Here is a 17821-nt window from a genome sequence, read left to right on the forward strand (position 1 = left end):
TGGTTTTCTTTCCCTTCCCAGAAGTCATATGACTACAACTGTCTATTTTTGCAGATTTTTCTCCCAGATGCTTTTCTCCCTTTGGTCCCAAACATTTGCTACTGGACCATAAATGGAAGGGTTGGAGAGCGCTGAGCTGCGAAGACCCCACACGGTGCTCTCCTTCCACCCAGGTACAGCAGCAGTGAGGAGCCCTGGCCATGCCCAATATCTCAGACGTCTAGGATGGGCCGAGATACCACCAATCCTTGCTTTCTGAGGTTTCTTCTTTTTGCCTACTCCTAAATGTTGGCTCTTACATCTATTCCATGGCCTCAGAGGGGCTAGACATGCCCCCCTGGGATCTCTTGGGTTTTCAGTCAACCGCCACTGACATAAATACATTGGATGTATTTTCTGCTTGTGGAAAACTACTTCTCTGTCCCCAGCATGGCAGAAGGGTGCAAGGGGTTTTGGGAAGCAGCAAGTGTTACTTGATTCCCTTCAGCACTTCCAACTCCATCCAAGTTATTTGGCAAGTGAGGTAACTCCCATTGCTTGACCCAGCACGGTGAGTGGCAAATGCTTGTCCATCAGCACCACAGTAACTCAAGAAGCTCTTCGGGAGGAGATGGAAAAGGCACAAGTTATTACAATGCAAAACACTGAACTGTTATGGACCCTGCCTCAAAAAGGAAAATGCAGTTCATTTATTCAACTTGTATTTCACCTCCTATTTTATTACCCTTCAAACATCCTTGGGGATATACGAACTTTCCCAGTGATGGCACATTACTCAGATCTAAAAGGCCCCTGAGAATGACTAGAAAATTTTCCCCCATATGAGTAAGTCTGGAGATACTTGCACCAGTTGTGATTTCTGGTGGTTTTGTGGTGGTGGGTTTTTTTTTTCCTACACCAGCTGCATTGCTTTTTGCACTCCCCTTTTCAGCCGACCAGAAGGAGCTGCAGGGAAGCCTGAGAAACTGGCCTGTTTCATCATGTCCAAAAGCCGTCCTGGCATCCATGGCAACTCGACGTTTTTATTTCTTAGTTCTCTCCTGTTATAGAAATTGATAGGCCATTTTGGAAAGAAACTGGAAGCACTTAATGAAACAATTTTATCAGACTGGAGGTAAATTAAAGACAGCATATAATCCCAAGAGATGGGTGTCTGTAAATGGCAATAGTTGAAGGTTTTGAGAGTCCATGAATACTTATATATACAGACATCCTAAAACCAGCGATCCAATCCAGTATGACAGCTTCTGTGTCCTACTTGGTGCTCTCTGACAATGACCACAAGATGAGAAAGAAACACCTCTAGCACTTTGATCTTGAAAGGCAATTTTAAGGTTTTCTAGGGCTTTCTGCTTATTTTTTTAATTTTTTTATTTTTACTCTTTTCTTATAGAGATGGAACTCAGATATCTGGACATCTGCTTTTCTATAACTGTTTATAATACATTGGTTGCTAGAATGGTGAAGGTAGTGGAGAATTTTAAAAACGCCCTTTATTCTGCTTTAGAAGAGTGGTGAGCTCTGAGGGCTTCATTAATAGATTTTTTTAAATTTTTTTTTTTAAATGAGGAAACTCCCCATACTCAGCAGGTGAAAAGTTCCCCTTTATTTCCATAGTGCAAACAAACCACAGCTCAGCTAACACTTGGTTACTTAAATAAGCAAACTTGCTAACACCTGAAAACAGCTCAGAAAATCCCCCTTCCTGAGTGCTAAAAGAGCTCACACACCATACAGTGGCAATACACACGCGGGAAGAAAATTTTAACTACATTATTTAAAAAGAAAGAAAACTTATGCTAGCTCTTAGCATGTTAGACCACCCCTATTTAATTGTACTACTTGGAATTACTCTAATTTAGTTTCCAATGAATATAACTTTCACCCCAGTTTGTCATTGCCAAACCTGGAGCAAGTACAAAGACAGAAGGAGCCAACAAGCTCAGCATTAAATTATCTAAATATCTTCTATTGATAGTTTCTCCCGAAAATGTTACCAGTGATGTCACACATATTATATCAAGTATCCCAAGAAATAATATTAGCTCAAACAGCAATTTTAGTAAACTAAAAACTTTTTCATTTTGCACGTGAAGAGGTGACCTCACAAAAATTTCCTGTCTGAACAGTAAAGTTTGTTACATATCAAAAAGATCAGAATATCCATTATGTGTCACATAGTGGGGATTTCTGGTTGTGATTTTAAAAAACCTTATATATTAAAATAAAAATCACTATTGTCATAATCATGCACAACTGACGTAACGCAGCTATGGATTTGGACTACAGTGGCCTCCAAACTCTATATCATCTCCAGAATGTAATAATGAAATCACTTAAAATACAAACAATATATGACGAACTTCTTTAGCCCCATGTCAGTCTGAAGGATCGGATTGCCTCCCCTCATTTCATAAAGTTCTGCCTTTATAGATTGGCTTGGATATAAAAAAGGCAACAAAGTCCATTAACTAGAGTAAATGAGATCTCTAGAGTTTTAAAATAATACAAGTGTTGTAAATCACAACAGAGCCAGTGCAGAAGTCATCATTACTGTTCAAATAATTAATGAGCCCAGGCATCCAAAATATGAAATACCACGATTTCAGCTTCTGAGTTACTGCATGGAACTGCTGCACAGGGAAAACAAAACACAGAAATTAAATTACCTTAGGTTTGGGAGAACTTTTTTTTGTTTTTTAAATAAAAGCATATCATCAAATGACTGGGAGCAGAGGGGGGACGCTCACAAAGGTTTGAATTCAAAAAGTAAAAATCTTTGCTGAACCTAAAAATCATTGCTCAGAGAAGTCTGTTGTGTGCAGGCACCTACCAGTAATTTAGCATCTCCAGACAATCATGTACTTCTCACAACTTGTACCCATTGATTAGTGAAGAGTAATTATTTATAAATTAGCAAAAGGTGCAGTTAGCATATTTTTAGGACCCCAACTATAGCTTTCGCTACAGCTGGGGAAGGGTTAAGCAACACGTTTCTAAATCAGCGGCCACGAGCAGCCTTTAGCTGTGTACCTGTTTCGTCAGGCGAGCTCGGCGAGGCGCTGTCCTGGGACAGCGTGGTCCAGCTGGAGTCCTCATCGCTTGGGGCCAGGTTCTGAATTCTGTGGAGGGCGCAATCTGTTTTGGCCCCAGTTTTTGGGTGGTCTTTCTTAGTCTCAGGGCTTGATGACACCGTGGCAACTTGGCCATCCTCTGGGCTCGACAGCTTGTTTTGTTTCCGGGGCAGGACTTCCCCATTGACAATAAGGGTGGAAGCCTGGCTGTTGCTTTGGGCCGATTTATCTTCCATCGCGACAAAACTCTGCTCCAGCTCTCTAGCAGATGTCTCCAGATCCGCGTAGTAATTCAGGAAGCTCTTGGTCCTCCTTGGCTGCGAGGGTAATATTTCACAGCCAGAGGAATCCTGCGGGATCGGCTCTTTGCCTTCAAACTTCTCAGAAGTTACGTTTATGCCCGCAGTGGTACTGAGGTTTTTGTTGGGATCCTGCTGTCCCTGTTCGGCGGCTTTCCTGAGCTGGTTTTCTCCATTCTTCACCAGCTTTATATTGGCAGAGCTGTTCCCCAGAAGGGGCTGCGCCGCAGGGTCGGAAAGCCCCATGGCTGTCTGAATGTTAGTCAGGGCGTATTTTTTCCTGCATTTCGGGGGAGTGCTGTTCTTGGCCTCCGTGTGCCTGATCTCCGCATTCAGGAGTTCGTTATGAGAGGAGCGCAGGTTAAGGGTGTTGGGTGGGGTGGCCGGGCTGTTGCGGTTCACAACATCTGTCGTGCTGCTGCTTGCCATAAACACTGCCAACGCGTCCACGCCGGAATCGACTAGAAAAGCAAAAGAAACAGTCGTGAAACACATTCATTATATACACTGTTTTGCTAGGGCTTCTGGTAAAGGGATGCGGCACTTTACGTAATTGTTTTACAGCATGAAAATTACCACAACCTAAGTGGGTAAGACAGCAGGCAAAAGCTTAGCTTATTAAATAAGGAAAAACAAGAGGCAGAAAAAAATATAGAGAGATCATCAAGACCGCAAAGCTGAGAAACCGCAGAAAGCTTGACCCTATACGAGGCAGTTTTAGGGCAGTTTTTTCACATCTGATTCTGCAGCAGACAGGGTTGGGGACAAGAGAGGTGCCCTTTGCAAATGCCTGGGAGTCCAGAAGTCATCCATACCATCATCTCATTTTAGTATTCCACCTCTACCTCCTATGAGGAGAGGAAGATCTCCTCAAGCGCTCATCACTAGGAAGCAGAAAATTCGAGAAATTTCTAAATAGACCACAGGCAGATGCTGCTCCTTCTTAATCTAGGGTAGAACTCCAGTACTGGTCATTTTAAGCCTGACTGGCCAGTCAGCTCTTGCCTCTTAACACCTGCATTTTCTCTGCTCTTTGTCTGTCTTTCTCTCCCTTCCTTTTTTTTTTTTTTTTTTTTTTTTTTTGTGTAGGGGAAGTAGAGGGTGAGAAGATAGGGATACAAGAAGTAGATTATTTTGCAATATTGTATTTGATTTCAGGAACAGGGAAGGGACGGAATCCCCTGGCAAAATATCCTGCTCTAATTCAATCAACTAATCAACTTTAAAAAAAAAAAAAAAGGGCTGCATATTCTGCTGTTTAATAAAACCATTCTTTTGTCTACTTGTAGACACAAGTTTCTGATTTTTGTTAGCCAGGGGCATAGCTCACCTTTTGAAAAAATATTCAGTTTGTTGAGCGAACAATTTTTTAGCCTATGAAAAATGATCAAAAATGTATTTATTAAAAACTATAATTTACTCCTGTACTGTCTATTTATGGCTCCCACTAATCTGCACAAATAGTCCATGAACACCTCAATTTACATACTGTCATAGTCACTGTTGTTTGACACCTGGCAACCATATTAGAGGCCAATTAATAAATCACTCCCATCTGCCACAGCATGAAACACCCTTTCCGTTGTTCCTAATTCTCAGATATCACTGACTGCTTATATTGCACATAAAAATGTGTCTGGGGCTTATCCAGGAATGAAAAGCTATAATTTGAGCCAGCCGATGACAGATCATTCCAGCTGAGTTGTGCTGCATCCTTGTATATTTGATATATGATAGAAATGACTGCTGTACAGATTTACAAGAGATTAAATACATGGGTTTTAAAAGAACATATACATAAACACAAAGTGAAAAGGAGCACTTCACAACGTTCCCTCCTCTGACGTGCTGTCAAAGCTGCACACTTCCAACAATCCCTCTGGTTCGTTTAAAACCAAGCAGAGCAAGTATAGTCTTTGTTCCCTGAATCACCCACCTAGAACAACTTCTAGAACTTGTTCGAAGCAGAATTTAAATGAAATTTTACAAGTTTTCATGTCTGCCATTTCCTCAAGCACCAACCAGTCTTGACCAACTGCAAATTCTTCAGAAGACAGATCACCCCACGCACAATGCGCAAAAGCCATCAGCTCTGGTAACAGTTAACAAACATCCCACAGACCATTGCAGCTTTAGCCAGAAAAGACTTCTCAAACACAACCAATTTAAAGGAACTTTGTGCATGTACTTCCCATAGAAATACATCAATGAATGTTGCTTTCTGCATCTTGCCTGAAAACAATCAAGACTAAGGCAAGCAAGGTCACATGTGATCCTACATAATGTTACCAAAGTACATGTTTTAATCTAAAAACACGAAATGGCCTGTGTTTATGGACTGGCTGATTTATATTTTTTCTGTATCGGTTAAAAGTCTGACAATCTGGAAGTCACATAAAAAATAAATTATTAGAGCAGGATAATTTTGACCCACTACCTGACCTTTAGAATTTACAGAATTGTACACTTATCTATGGATTTCACTAGATTATATTTTACTTCATGCTTCAGTAAATTAAAACAAGCATATTTTTTTTCCCATCAATAAATACAACTCCCACAATCTGGAACAAGACTGAAATTTATTCTTGTTCTGTGCTACAAATGAGTTGCTTCATGCAACATTTGGCACTATTTTTACCACTGAACAAATTTCTTAAAAAATAATCTTCCTAGAGATAAAGCTTAAGTATCTGCCTGCCAGATTATCTTTAGCCAGTCTCCTGCAGTTAGCATTTCACTTATCAAAAATACTGTAAGAATAAGCACACAGAAACACTGAAACAAAATGTGTTATGTTTTACTAAAATCCTTGATAAAGCTCCCCATTGTCTAGACCATGCTTTTGCCAAGAAAGATTGGACCAGATAATCCTTGAGGTCCCTTCCAACCTGGTATTCTATGATTCTATGAACATCAACACATTGCTCACTGACTGAGCCAAAGTCTCCAAAGTCTTTGCAACCCAAACTGTTTGTAAGTTGGGTTGGTGTATGATCGTAAGCAGAAAAATGTCAAAATGAACCTTTTGCTAGATACCCCCTCCCCTCCTGCCCCCCTTTCAAATGATCCGTTGATCAAATCATCATGATGGAATGATCAATGAACACACAAACAGTACCAGGAGGCATGCACAGAGCTCTCCTCCCAAAGGGCAGGCGCCTGCTTGCTGGCCATCACCTGGCATCCCCAGCCAGGCTCTGGGATACATGCAGCAGGCATCCCTCCGCTCTCAGAAAAAGATATAAAGGTGGGAAAAAGGGAAGCAACAGAAGAGGCGAAAAGAGAATAAGAAATTCAGATGGGAAACAGTCAAGTCTTGCATCTCAAGGGCAGAAGTTGCCACCAGACCAGGACTAACTAAAGGGCTGGAAAACATTTGAATGCAAGGAAATGCTTAATCCACTAAAGAAACCTTATATTGCATAGTAGAACAGCACAAGGAAGAAGAGCAACCGCCTGTCCCTCCTCCTTTATACAGGACTAGGTGATGCTCGAAACACATCACTTTTCCCAGAGGAAGCACATCTCAACTTTCCAATTAAAAACTTCAAGGAAATACAACTTCCTCCCGTGCCTATAATTTCAAGACTGAAATTCCAATCGCTGACTTCCCATAGGTTTTATTCTGTCTCTCCTGCTGACGCTGCCTCCCTGCCCCCAGGGGCACCCAATGCAGGTTGGTGCTGTGCCCCTCACCTGCTAACCAGGACCCTGTGCCATGGGTCCTGCACCCGGGGACCCCACTGCAGGCAGACCCTGTCTCCCGCCTCTGCTTGGGCAGGTCCTCATGCTGCCTGGCCACCAACAAGGAAAAGGCTAGTGGCCCAGGGCACCCCTTTTTTCAACTCCTCCGCCTTCTGCTGAAAAGCAAACAAATGGACAAACAGATCGGGAATGACTGAGTTGATACATAGGTTTTAGCTAAAGCAGGTGAACAGTGGTAAGTTATAAGTGAGTAAAAAATAAGGTATTATAAAAAAAAGTGGACTCTGGTGGAAAACTAAAAATATTTAGGACATTATCATTACTGAGAACAATTAGAAAATTATTAAAATGCACTTAAAGACAGAGCTTCAGTAGGTAGAGAAGCTGTCATAGCAATTCATTCATGATTTTAGCTTGTTTACGACTTAAATCAGTCTCAATTGCGTACTTCTAATGTTTAGAAACATACCTACAGATATAGATTAATACACTTTCACCACTATAATGTGTTTAACACAAAGCAGTCTCAATTTTCTAAGCATCATAATAATACAAATAACACTATTACTTGAATGGCTTTTATTGACGCTTTTCAATCTTGTCATAAGCCTTACAGACCTGGAAGCAGCAGAGAGAAAATGCCATTGCAAACAGAAAACAGTGTGCGATCGTTACCTCTAATAAGACTTTTTTGCATTGTATTGTCTCTAGGAACAGGTTTTAAAAAGCTGAATCCAGAGTTTATTCAAAAAGGCACTGTTAAACAGAAATGAAAGTGCTTGCTCTTTTTCATGGATAAGTGTAAAATGAAAGCGAAATATGGGCCTGGGAGGAAATAGAAGAAAAAGAAGAGGAAAGTTTCATATATTTGCATAGCAGTATCTTTTAAAGGGCATCTGACCTGGAAGTACTTCTGACATGGCTCACGGGGCGTCAGCAATGCATCAGGAAATAGATTATAATTTGAAATCTGAAAAGAGGGATCATTTAAGAATTAAAACCAAAGGAAAGCACAAAATAAAAACACCACATTTCAGAAGCTCCTGAAAGACGTTAAGCATTCTAAACAAACCCTGGAATGTAACAGTAAGGATGCTTTGCGCTTTCAATAATATTTGGCAGTCATTAAAGTATGGGAGAGGCTGGCCTACAGCAATGAGAACAAGTAATTAAAAATAACTATAACATTTTTCTTAAAGTACACTTTACGAGGAGCACAAGTTCAACAATATTCTCCAGTTTTAATCAACATACTTTAGCAAAAAACTTCATGACATGACATTAGAAAATCTGGGGTTTCCCCCCAGTTACCCAACTACAGCTTACTCAGGAAGCTACAGCAGCGTTGGCAAAAATAAACACAGCAATAAGGCATGTTCGCATGAAAATCTGCAAAATGAGATCCAGCATATAAAACTAAGAAGCACAGTCTGCAGGGTTGATCCCACAGGAGGGAAACGTAAAGAGCAAGCTAAGCAGCAAGCTCCTGTACAGGACTCTTTCCTGGCCACCTTCTCAAAAGTAAACCATTTTGCCTTAAAGTCTCTGGTTTGCGTATGAACAACAAGGTATTTCTATGCGCTTAGAACTATTTCTGCTGTTGTGTCTAGGAAACATACGAAAGAAATAATACAAACCTTTTCATAAAGCAGATTTCCTTTCTGCAAGGATATCTGTTGAGTGCAAAATGTGTGATGACAAACTCATGCCATGGGGCTACGGCCTCAGGTCCTGTACACTTTGGCTCTAGTTAAAGCCTAAGCAGCTGGAGAGAAGGTCTCCGTTATACAATGATTGCAACTCAACACTAGCACCCCTCGTTTCAAAGGGTGAATTCCAATGCTAAAACATTAATTCTTAATGAAGTATCCTAACACACTGTTTGCTCCCATCTGCATTCATTTTTCAACTAGGGCAAGCTAAATGGTAGTAGTTAAACAGACATCAGCAAAGCATCCTAATGAAGTCTAGATTTACATTAATGTAGTTGAAATCAGAACTGTGATTTGAAGCTTTCTTAGTGTCAAGTGTCATTGTGGTCCTTCTTGTCTACGCATCTACACAAATTCCCGGGGACGTTAAACGTTAAACTTTCCCTTTTTACTTCAAAGTAAAACACTTTCCCTGAACGTGCTTTACTTTTAAGGGGAAAGCAAAGAAAACCCTTGAATGAAGTGCTGTGGTGGATCGGAGCAACTGATGATGTTCCTACAGCCAGTGGTTTTCTTCTTGCTGCTCCCTCCAGCAATGACATCTCTGCTAGACTGAGCTTGGAAGCTGGAGAGAAAGCTCAGAAAAGCCAGGAAAACAAATTCTGATGGTGAGTTGAGCAAAACTGGGGAACACGAGCAGAAAAAGAGCAGGGCTGCAAGCAGCTTGCACATGTGCTCTCAAACCCAACTGCAGACTCCTCCACACTAACCTCAGAGCTGTTGAGGATGGGAAGGACCTCTCAAGATCATCTTGTCCGAGCCCCCTGCCCAAGCAGGGAATCACTGCTGCCCTCTCCCCTCCACCCTGGTTCTGTCCTCACACCAGTACAAAACCACTACTTCGATCTGCTTGCTAAATGCAGCTTCTCGCATTTCCAGCTATTTCTGCTTCACCTAGTCCTACTGAAATCACCACCTGGTAATCAGCTTTCTGTCCTGGCTCCTCCTTCCCCAAGAGGCAACCTGCCAGTCCCTGCTGCCACAATAATTACATTTTTCTTTTTAGAGGTAATCATGCTGCCAACCAACTGCAACAGCCTAGCAGCAGCGCTGTCTCTGTTCTAGTGATGCTCTTATTAATGGAAATCCATAATGCTGATCGGTCTTTAAATAACATTATTAAGGAAAAAACAACTTCAGACCCTGCAATGAGTTTTGGCATTCAAGTGGAGTACGCCTTCCCATTTGCCAATTTTTCCGCCCCTCTTCCTACACAGCAAGTCAAATTCTTCATCCAGTAAAAATTCAGACACAAGATGCCTCTCAGAATCAGATTCTAATAGCTACAAAGGAAAAAGAAAAATGATAAAAAGAATAATGAAAAAAAGAAACGGGGTAAATCCATTGCTCCTTTACTTATAATTTTATTAAGATAGAAACTTCTAAATAATGAGCATATATTTGACTTACTGAAACTCCACATTGCAGACGACCTGAGTCACCTTATGCTACTACAGTATTCTTAAATCAAGTGAACACTTGGAGAAATAAAGAGGAATTCTTTCATTTACGTAAGGCATAACCATGACATGCAATCATGACTAAACCTGCATTTAGTAAGGGAAAAAACAAGATGGCATACTAAGTCTTTTCCCAATTCAATTTTCTCCCTTTAATTAGATTTCCCCCCCTGTGCGGAATGGAACAGTCTGGCAGGCAAAAACAGTCTTGTCACGGCAAGAAAATGGAGCGGGTTTTTATCTATTGGCTACTCATAAGCACAGACAATAAGACCTTCTGTCATCAGATCTATACATTCACAGTGACATTTGCTAAGTAAAGTTCAGCCATTTTTTCTAATCCTGTTGTGTAAATTAAACTCCTGAGCCTTAACGTTGGGTGTTTGGTTTGGGTTTGTTTTTTTTTTAATCTATATATAAATTACTGAACCTCTACAATAAAGATCACACCTCAGACTTATTTGTTAATTAGAAACAACTCTACTTTAAATGCATGTGCTAACATAGGGCACAAGCATAAACCTCACTCTCTCTTACAGAGACACAGACTCAGAAAATGTAACTTAAATTTCTGCAACTAAGATGACCAATAAAGCAAGAAGGAATTGGTCTTCCACATCTTGCAACCTCAAACTCAAGTGCCATTCAAAAATAACTCTTACCAAGTGTGAAGGTAAACAATGCATAATCAGACCTGATAAGAATTACCAAAACCAAAGCAAGATGCCATATGAAAAAGGGATCTAGGATAGGCTGTCTCAGAGGAAAAAAAAAAAAGGAAACTAAAATGCTTTGTAGGACAGGCAACCTATATGCTACACATAGGCATACCCATATGCTTAATGGAGTAGTAGAAAGAAATCAACAGCCATGGATTTGGCACATAAAATTACTTAAGAGTGATTCAGGGATTTTTCAGCCCCACATAAATTTAACTTAGACCATTCGACAGCTCCTAAATCAGGAAGCAGAACCATTCAGAAGATGATCGATTCCTGAACAGGGTTAAAGAAACCTGCAGGGTCTGGCACCATCTTTCCAGCTGCTGGTATTGGCACTAGCCAAATGCCAAGCTCTTTGATCAGGAGACACAGGCAGCAAAAGTAGGAAAGAGATAAGCACAGGTCACACAGGAGCAGCAAAAATGTTACCTAGGCTCTCGCCAGATGCAATGGATGAGTTAAGTTCCAGCACAGCATCTGTGCTGGACAGAAAAAAAAAAAAAAAACACAACCAAACCATAAAAAAAAATTTAAATAGATGATTATCATTAACCGCCTCCCACACATCTTGTCTGTGGCCCTGCTATTTGCAGCTTGCAAACACTCAACTGCTCCTGCAAAGCCCAGAAACAACACCACATACTCCCGAGCACCACCCGCTTCTCCAAGAACAACTAACTGCACGCACATGAATGCGCACATTTCAGCTTCTCTTTTTAAACTAATGTAGTTTAACAATTAAACTTCTGGTCGCTTGGCATCATGATTTCACCTGCTACACCTTCACCTGCCCTCTGAATTACATATAATTAACTGATGGCTAGTTACACATTAAACTTTTAACAAGGTTATCCAGAAATGTTTTTACCCTCAAATTACCCAGAGTGGTAGCAATAGTTTTGAGCCACCTATAATCATCGCTTCACAGCTGAGAACTTAAAATGCATTGGAAAGAGCATGGAACACCAAAATTGTTTTCTTGTTACTGTAAGATTGCACTTAGTGTCAAATTGGGCTCTAGAGATGGAAATCTGAAAATTAAATAAATGGGAAAAATCTTTCAGTAGACTCTCTGCAGCTCTATATGGGAAGAAACAAAGAATAAAAATACATGTATATTAAAAGTCTCAATATAACGGAAACCTCTAATTTCACTAATTCCCAAGTGTTTGCAAATAATTTCAAATTGCTAACAGTTAGTTGAGATCTGTGAGCAAAAATAAAGTAGTCCAAGTCTTATTACCAGAACAGAGCAATAGATTGATTGCCACCTTTTGCAAAACAAGACTATCAGGGCTCTCAAAGAGAGGAAATTAAGATTCTGCACATTGAGAAGATTAATTCTGTTCCACATACATTAAAAACATTCTGTATCTCACCTAGGCAAGGTTATTATATGTGCTCTTTTAACTACATTGCTAAAACTGTTTTAAAGTTGGACTCTCATGTCCTACCCACAAATCCCTTGCTCCCAGTAATGCAAAAGGATGCATTTTAGAGAACGGGATGCATCAAACCAGAAAAGGTCTCCACATTTCTAGTCTGGTTTTCCATTAAAAGCTAAACTAACATAAGGCTTAATACACAAAGAACTATGTCTCAGCAAGGCTGAAAGTTGCCTACAAAGCTACGTATTGTCTTCAAACTTTGAAGGGAACAATCAGAAATGCTTCAAAACATACAGTTTATAAACCAAGTGCTGCAATACTGCTTAAGCTAACAGAATGCCAAGAGATGACTAAAATAGCTGTGCCCTACAGTAACTCTCCCGATGTAATTATGGTACTATAATACAGGGGTAACTTTAATCTTGGCCTGCTACAGCAAGTAGAGATCCTTGAGAAAGCTGTTGTTTCCGCTGAGAAACTTCTACCCATAGCGCTCATATAGAAAACAAAACCACATGCTCATAAATAAAATCAAAGTATCGTATTTGCTTTATGGTCCCCATAAACTAAACAGATCAATCCATAATAAAGTGGAGGAGAACATAACAAAAAAGCAACTGCACTTACTGGCATTTATGTTACACTGAAGTGTGGCTAGAAGTGGGCTTGGTTTCAACAAACAGCAAACTTGGCTGTAGGTGACATTGAACAAGTGGAAAAGAACAAGCCGGTAGTATTACTGGCCTGAATTTCAACAGGGAGTCTTGAGTTGTTGACTTGCCAGCTGAAATCCTCTACTCCTTTTTCTTATCTACAAGCTCACAGATCTTCACAAGGCACTTTAACACCAAAGGAACTAGGGTTCCTGTCAAAGGGGACAAACATGCGATGCAAATCCGGTACCGTGGTGGTTCTCCACGAACACCCACAACCCCAAGCAGAGTTACCACAAAACCTTCAGCTTCAAAGCACTCTTCCTCTGGTTTCACCATGAAGAAATGGACCTGTCAGGGTCCTGTGACAGGGGTACTATTTAACTATGCTAATAAAACCGTAAGTGACAACACTTATTCAGAGTAATACACAGTTCTTAGAGAAGGTTTTTTATCTGCAGGCTCCGAGTCAGCTCTTATCTGTGGAAACCGGTACGCGTTTTGGGGCTTCACCAGGATCACCCAGAGGCCTCGAGGTTGTTGTGCAAGTCTCCACACAACTACCCAGGAAAAGCAGAAAACCAAACAAGAGAGGCTTTAACAGCGAAAGTAATGTATGGGTCATTGGGCGCTTCTGCAATTTTCACTGCACGAATCATCTGTATTCCCACTTTTTCCTCAGCTAAGCAATGATTACATGGAGCTTTTCAGCAACTTTACAGAAAACCATCCCCTCTGAGCATGACCTGAGCAGTGCTAGAGCTTGAGCCTCATTTACACCAAGATGTCTTTCTCTGGAAAGAAAAGGTCAGGAGATCAACTTTCTAGTGGAAGGTGACCCTGCCCATGGCAGGGGGGTTAGAACTAGATGATCTTTAAGGTCCCTTCCAACTCCAACCATTCTATGATTCTATGAGATGCAGGATTTTGCAGACGTAGAATTTTACTGGGGCACTTCTACCAAGAGTTCCACAGTGGATACACTCCTCCTTGGGGGTCAGGGTGCCTCTCTGGATGAGTTTTCTGTTACTCTGGAAGTGGCTCCAAGCCAAATCCACAGAACCACTCCACGGTACGTTTTCACACCAACTCATCTTGGGCTAATGATAGCAATGAAATTACTGGCAGTTAGCTGAAAGACTGGAAGTTTGGGGGTTTTTTCCGGGGTTTGTTGTTATTTATAATGTCACCATTCTCACATTTGTTTCCTTATTTCACTGCAGTGAAGCTAAGATTTTCCAGCAGTTTCACAAAGCAACTGCCCCCTTGGCAAGACCAGCAGCGGGGGATTGCCCCAGTGCAAAGAAGGTTGCAGCTGGGCACTCCTTGGGAAGCTGAAGCGGCACAGGCAAGCAGGAATTTGAGTGTTTCTGGTTGGAAATAAAAACACCAAGTTTATAAAATCAACCCTGTTCTCTCCACCCTCAAGTATTTTAAATTATTTATAAGAGCAGCTCTAGCACAGGAGATGATCAGGAAGAAGCGAGACTCAAACCTCTCCCCTCCACAGTCCAGGGGAGTGCCTTCCCGCGAGGGCTATTTCCTTTCATCCTCATCCTTGATTTATGAACATTTCATCAAAATGGTATTTCCGCAAAAAGGTTTGCTTGAGGGGAAGGGGAAAAAAAAAAAAAAAAATCACCCTCCATCAGAAGTTTCTGAAATAAAACTGCAGTCAGCTCTAATCGGTAGAATTATATCAATAAAACATTCCATATGGACCCGAGTCCGAGTTGTCTTTAAATAAGAGATGCCTATAGTTCAAAAAGAAATAAAAGTCCACCTCTGCCTGCCACAAACCGAGAGGGTGACTGAAGGGTGGGAGATGCGGTGCCGTCTGTGGGCAGCAAGGGCTGGTCGCAGGGCTCCAGGCGCCAGCGGGTCCCTTCCTCCCAGTGAACGGTGACGTGCCACCGCAGGACTGCGCCTCCACCCTGGCACACTCCAAAGGTCAGCAAGCGCCGAAAACTACCACCCACTAATTCCTGCATTTCCTCACTTCCAATGTCTTCTGAAAAAAGAGGGCTTTTTTGTAAAGAAAAAAAAAGCACTGCCACAAAACTGTGCATTTTATTATTGTTACTGTTGTTTAAACCCTTCCTGAGCATCTAATGCCAGCAGAATGGCAGTGGAATCAATTCCATTTTCTCCAAAACACTTTGCTCGGATTTCAATATTGTGCAAAACACTACAACTAACTAAAACAAAGGAATTATTCTGCAGGGATATGTATGGACACTCGCTAAAGGTTTTTCCAGACATATAAAAAACTTCTACTCTGTGCACAGAACAAAAATTTTTTAGTATGAAAGAAAAGTTGAGGCTACCTAAATAACACAAACAATACCATGTTTTCAGGATAGCTGCTGCAGCCAATGCAGAAAAGTGGGGGTTTATAAGCAAATATTAGAAAAATATAAACAAAGCTCAGGAGAAATTCAGGAAGGATAGCTAGTTTTTGTAAACAGACTTCTCAGTAGCTGTGGACTGTACATCCTCAGTCTGTATTTTTCACAAGTACAAAAAAGAAAAAATAAAACCCAACAAAACAGCACACGAGGGAGTGTTAAGTCAGGACAAGCAGTGCTAGACAGAGCCAGGGATACACCCGAGACTGCTTTGGTTATTGTCAGTAACCAAGGGAGATCACTGCTCTTTAATTACACTTTCAAAAAGTCTAAACTAGCACGCACCTGTTAAATTCACAGCCTTCAATTTTACATTTTAAACACCTTGCTGTTTCTTATACCTTCAGCACCTGTATTTCAAACACATTTCCTAGCACTGGGCTTCAAATAAGCTGGTTTCTATTTAAATTGTTATGTGTTCCTTGAATACAAAACATTTTGCTATTTTCCTAAGACCACGTACTATCATATTCATTAAATTTATGAAATCATTCAACAAAACACTGTCATAAATGGATGAAATACTATCTCACCACCAAAGCAGCAATACAACTGCCATACTCCATGCAGACCTAATTCTTCCCCTCACAAACTTCATTTAGGTATATACATACGTACAGAGAGAAGATAAAAGTCAGGGACTGAGGCTTAACGCTGCACGAAGTCCTTAATGGTACAACATTAAGATTGCAACAATTGCAAATGTGAAATACAATAGCTGGGATGGTGAAGTTACTCATTATTTATGCAAAGAAAACAAAAAGGAAAATGATGTATTTCAGCAGCACTTTCCGTGAGATCTAATCTGCTATCAGAGATTGCATTATGATCCGCATTTCCCAAAGACCGGGCAATTTCAATGGCATTATTGTTGGATGCCCAATGTGCTTATTATGTTAGGCACCGGGAAGTTGCACAAATCATACAGTAACAAAATCAAAAAATAAAAGAGGGTTTCCTGGCTTAGAAACCCTGACAGGTTAAGGAAAGAGAAAACTTGGCTTAACAAAAGCATAAAGCAATAATGAAATAGATATTTTGATATCTGTCCTCAAACAGAGGGAGCTCTGGCGCCAAGTGATTCTTATGCAAGTTTTGGCCCTGGCAGATGATGGGAATTCCAGCGCTTCCCCAAGCAAACAATTCCACTTCTTCACTGTCTGCAACCACTCAACTGGACAACAGGAAAACATCCTAGGCTCTTCTGGTAAGAATTTAATGCCCATTACTTGTTCTCTCTAAGCAGGAAGAGAAAAGACTTGATTACCTACCTCTACACGAGACCATTTTAAAGCTTTGAGATTTAAGCCTAGGCACGAGCCAGAGATATCACGCCCCGCGGTACACCAACAGGACATGGTTTGGAGGCCAGCATCTACATTTAATGTCAAGTAATTCAAACAGATGAGTCCAATTCTGTACTCCAGCACTTGACGACCAGAGACCTGCCAGAACTGTAACAACCATTTATTTCCTCCGTTCTAGTATAGACAATATCCCTGACATTAATACACAAGACAAAATCTTTGGAAAAGTAGGATCTAAATTGGATCTAATGCACCATTTTAACACACATCTTCATGACACCTATGACTAGTCTAGTTTACTACAGTAAACATGCTTTACTACTTCCTAGGAAGTAAAACTAATCTAGTTTACTTATGTAAACATTAAACTCTTGTTTACTAGAGTAGAAGTGCTTTACTACTTCCTAGGATTTAGCCTTGGGGTTAGCAAAAAATCCCACAATTCTGAATACAGGACCTCACCGTGCAGTTCCTCATATCTGATGGCAAAGTCACCCTAGGAAGTCCCTGTCCTGCCACAGCTGCAAGCTCTCACTGCGGTTTACTACTTGCATCAGCCAACACTGAGCTGGATGCCTGAAGTGATGGAGGCTTTTGAAGAAGTCTTTGAAGGAACCAAAAGAATAGTATAGAAGTGAGAGCTTCTTAAGATGGCTTTAATGCCAAGAAAAGCCACACGTTGTGGGATCATGTTGTTCTGCTACAGCAGAAAGAAGAGCAAATACAAAAGTTAACCTACCAAGGCTTCACCTCAGCAGCCTGAGGGATCAACAGAAGGTGGAGCAGAATCGGCAGCAGCCTTCTGGAGTCGGGGCGCTACCCCCACCGCCCTCCAGGGAATGTCACATCAGCTCATTTGACACAGTCTACACTGTGGGACCAGAGGTGTGGGTGGCTGCCATCTGCACTAGCATGGGAGACGTCTGCTTACTCAGTAGAAGGTGCAGGTGATAAATTTTAGGACTTGCCTTTGCACTTTTAGAGAAGGCAACCTTCAGTAAGAGATAACGTACTATAATCCAACAGGATACAATTCAGAGGAAAAAACAATGTGAACACTATCGAATGCAAGCATATAAATAATCTGGAA

At 41.0% G+C, this 17821-nt stretch overlaps 1 protein-coding gene across 6 annotated transcripts in view; it reads right to left on the reverse strand.

Moving 5' to 3' along the window:
• Positions 1 to 17821, reverse strand: part of APBB2 (amyloid beta precursor protein binding family B member 2) — a 180463-nt gene that overhangs the window by 92187 nt on the left and 70455 nt on the right. For 4 of the 6 annotated variants that reach the window (XM_074155297.1, XM_074155293.1, XM_074155294.1 and 1 more), the window contains exons 1-2: positions 7983 to 8001; positions 3034 to 3834 (exon numbers count right to left, since the gene is read on the reverse strand). In XM_074155297.1, the coding sequence (XP_074011398.1) occupies positions 3034 to 3834; positions 7983 to 8001 (820 nt within the window). Of the gene's footprint in view, positions 1 to 3033; positions 3835 to 7982; positions 8052 to 17821 lie in introns of those variants that run through there. The other 2 variants (XM_074155296.1, XM_074155295.1) reach the window with 1 other exon arrangement.

This window comes from Numenius arquata, chromosome 10 (genome assembly GCF_964106895.1).
Source record: "Numenius arquata chromosome 10, bNumArq3.hap1.1, whole genome shotgun sequence".
NCBI lineage: Eukaryota > Metazoa > Chordata > Aves > Charadriiformes > Scolopacidae > Numenius > Numenius arquata.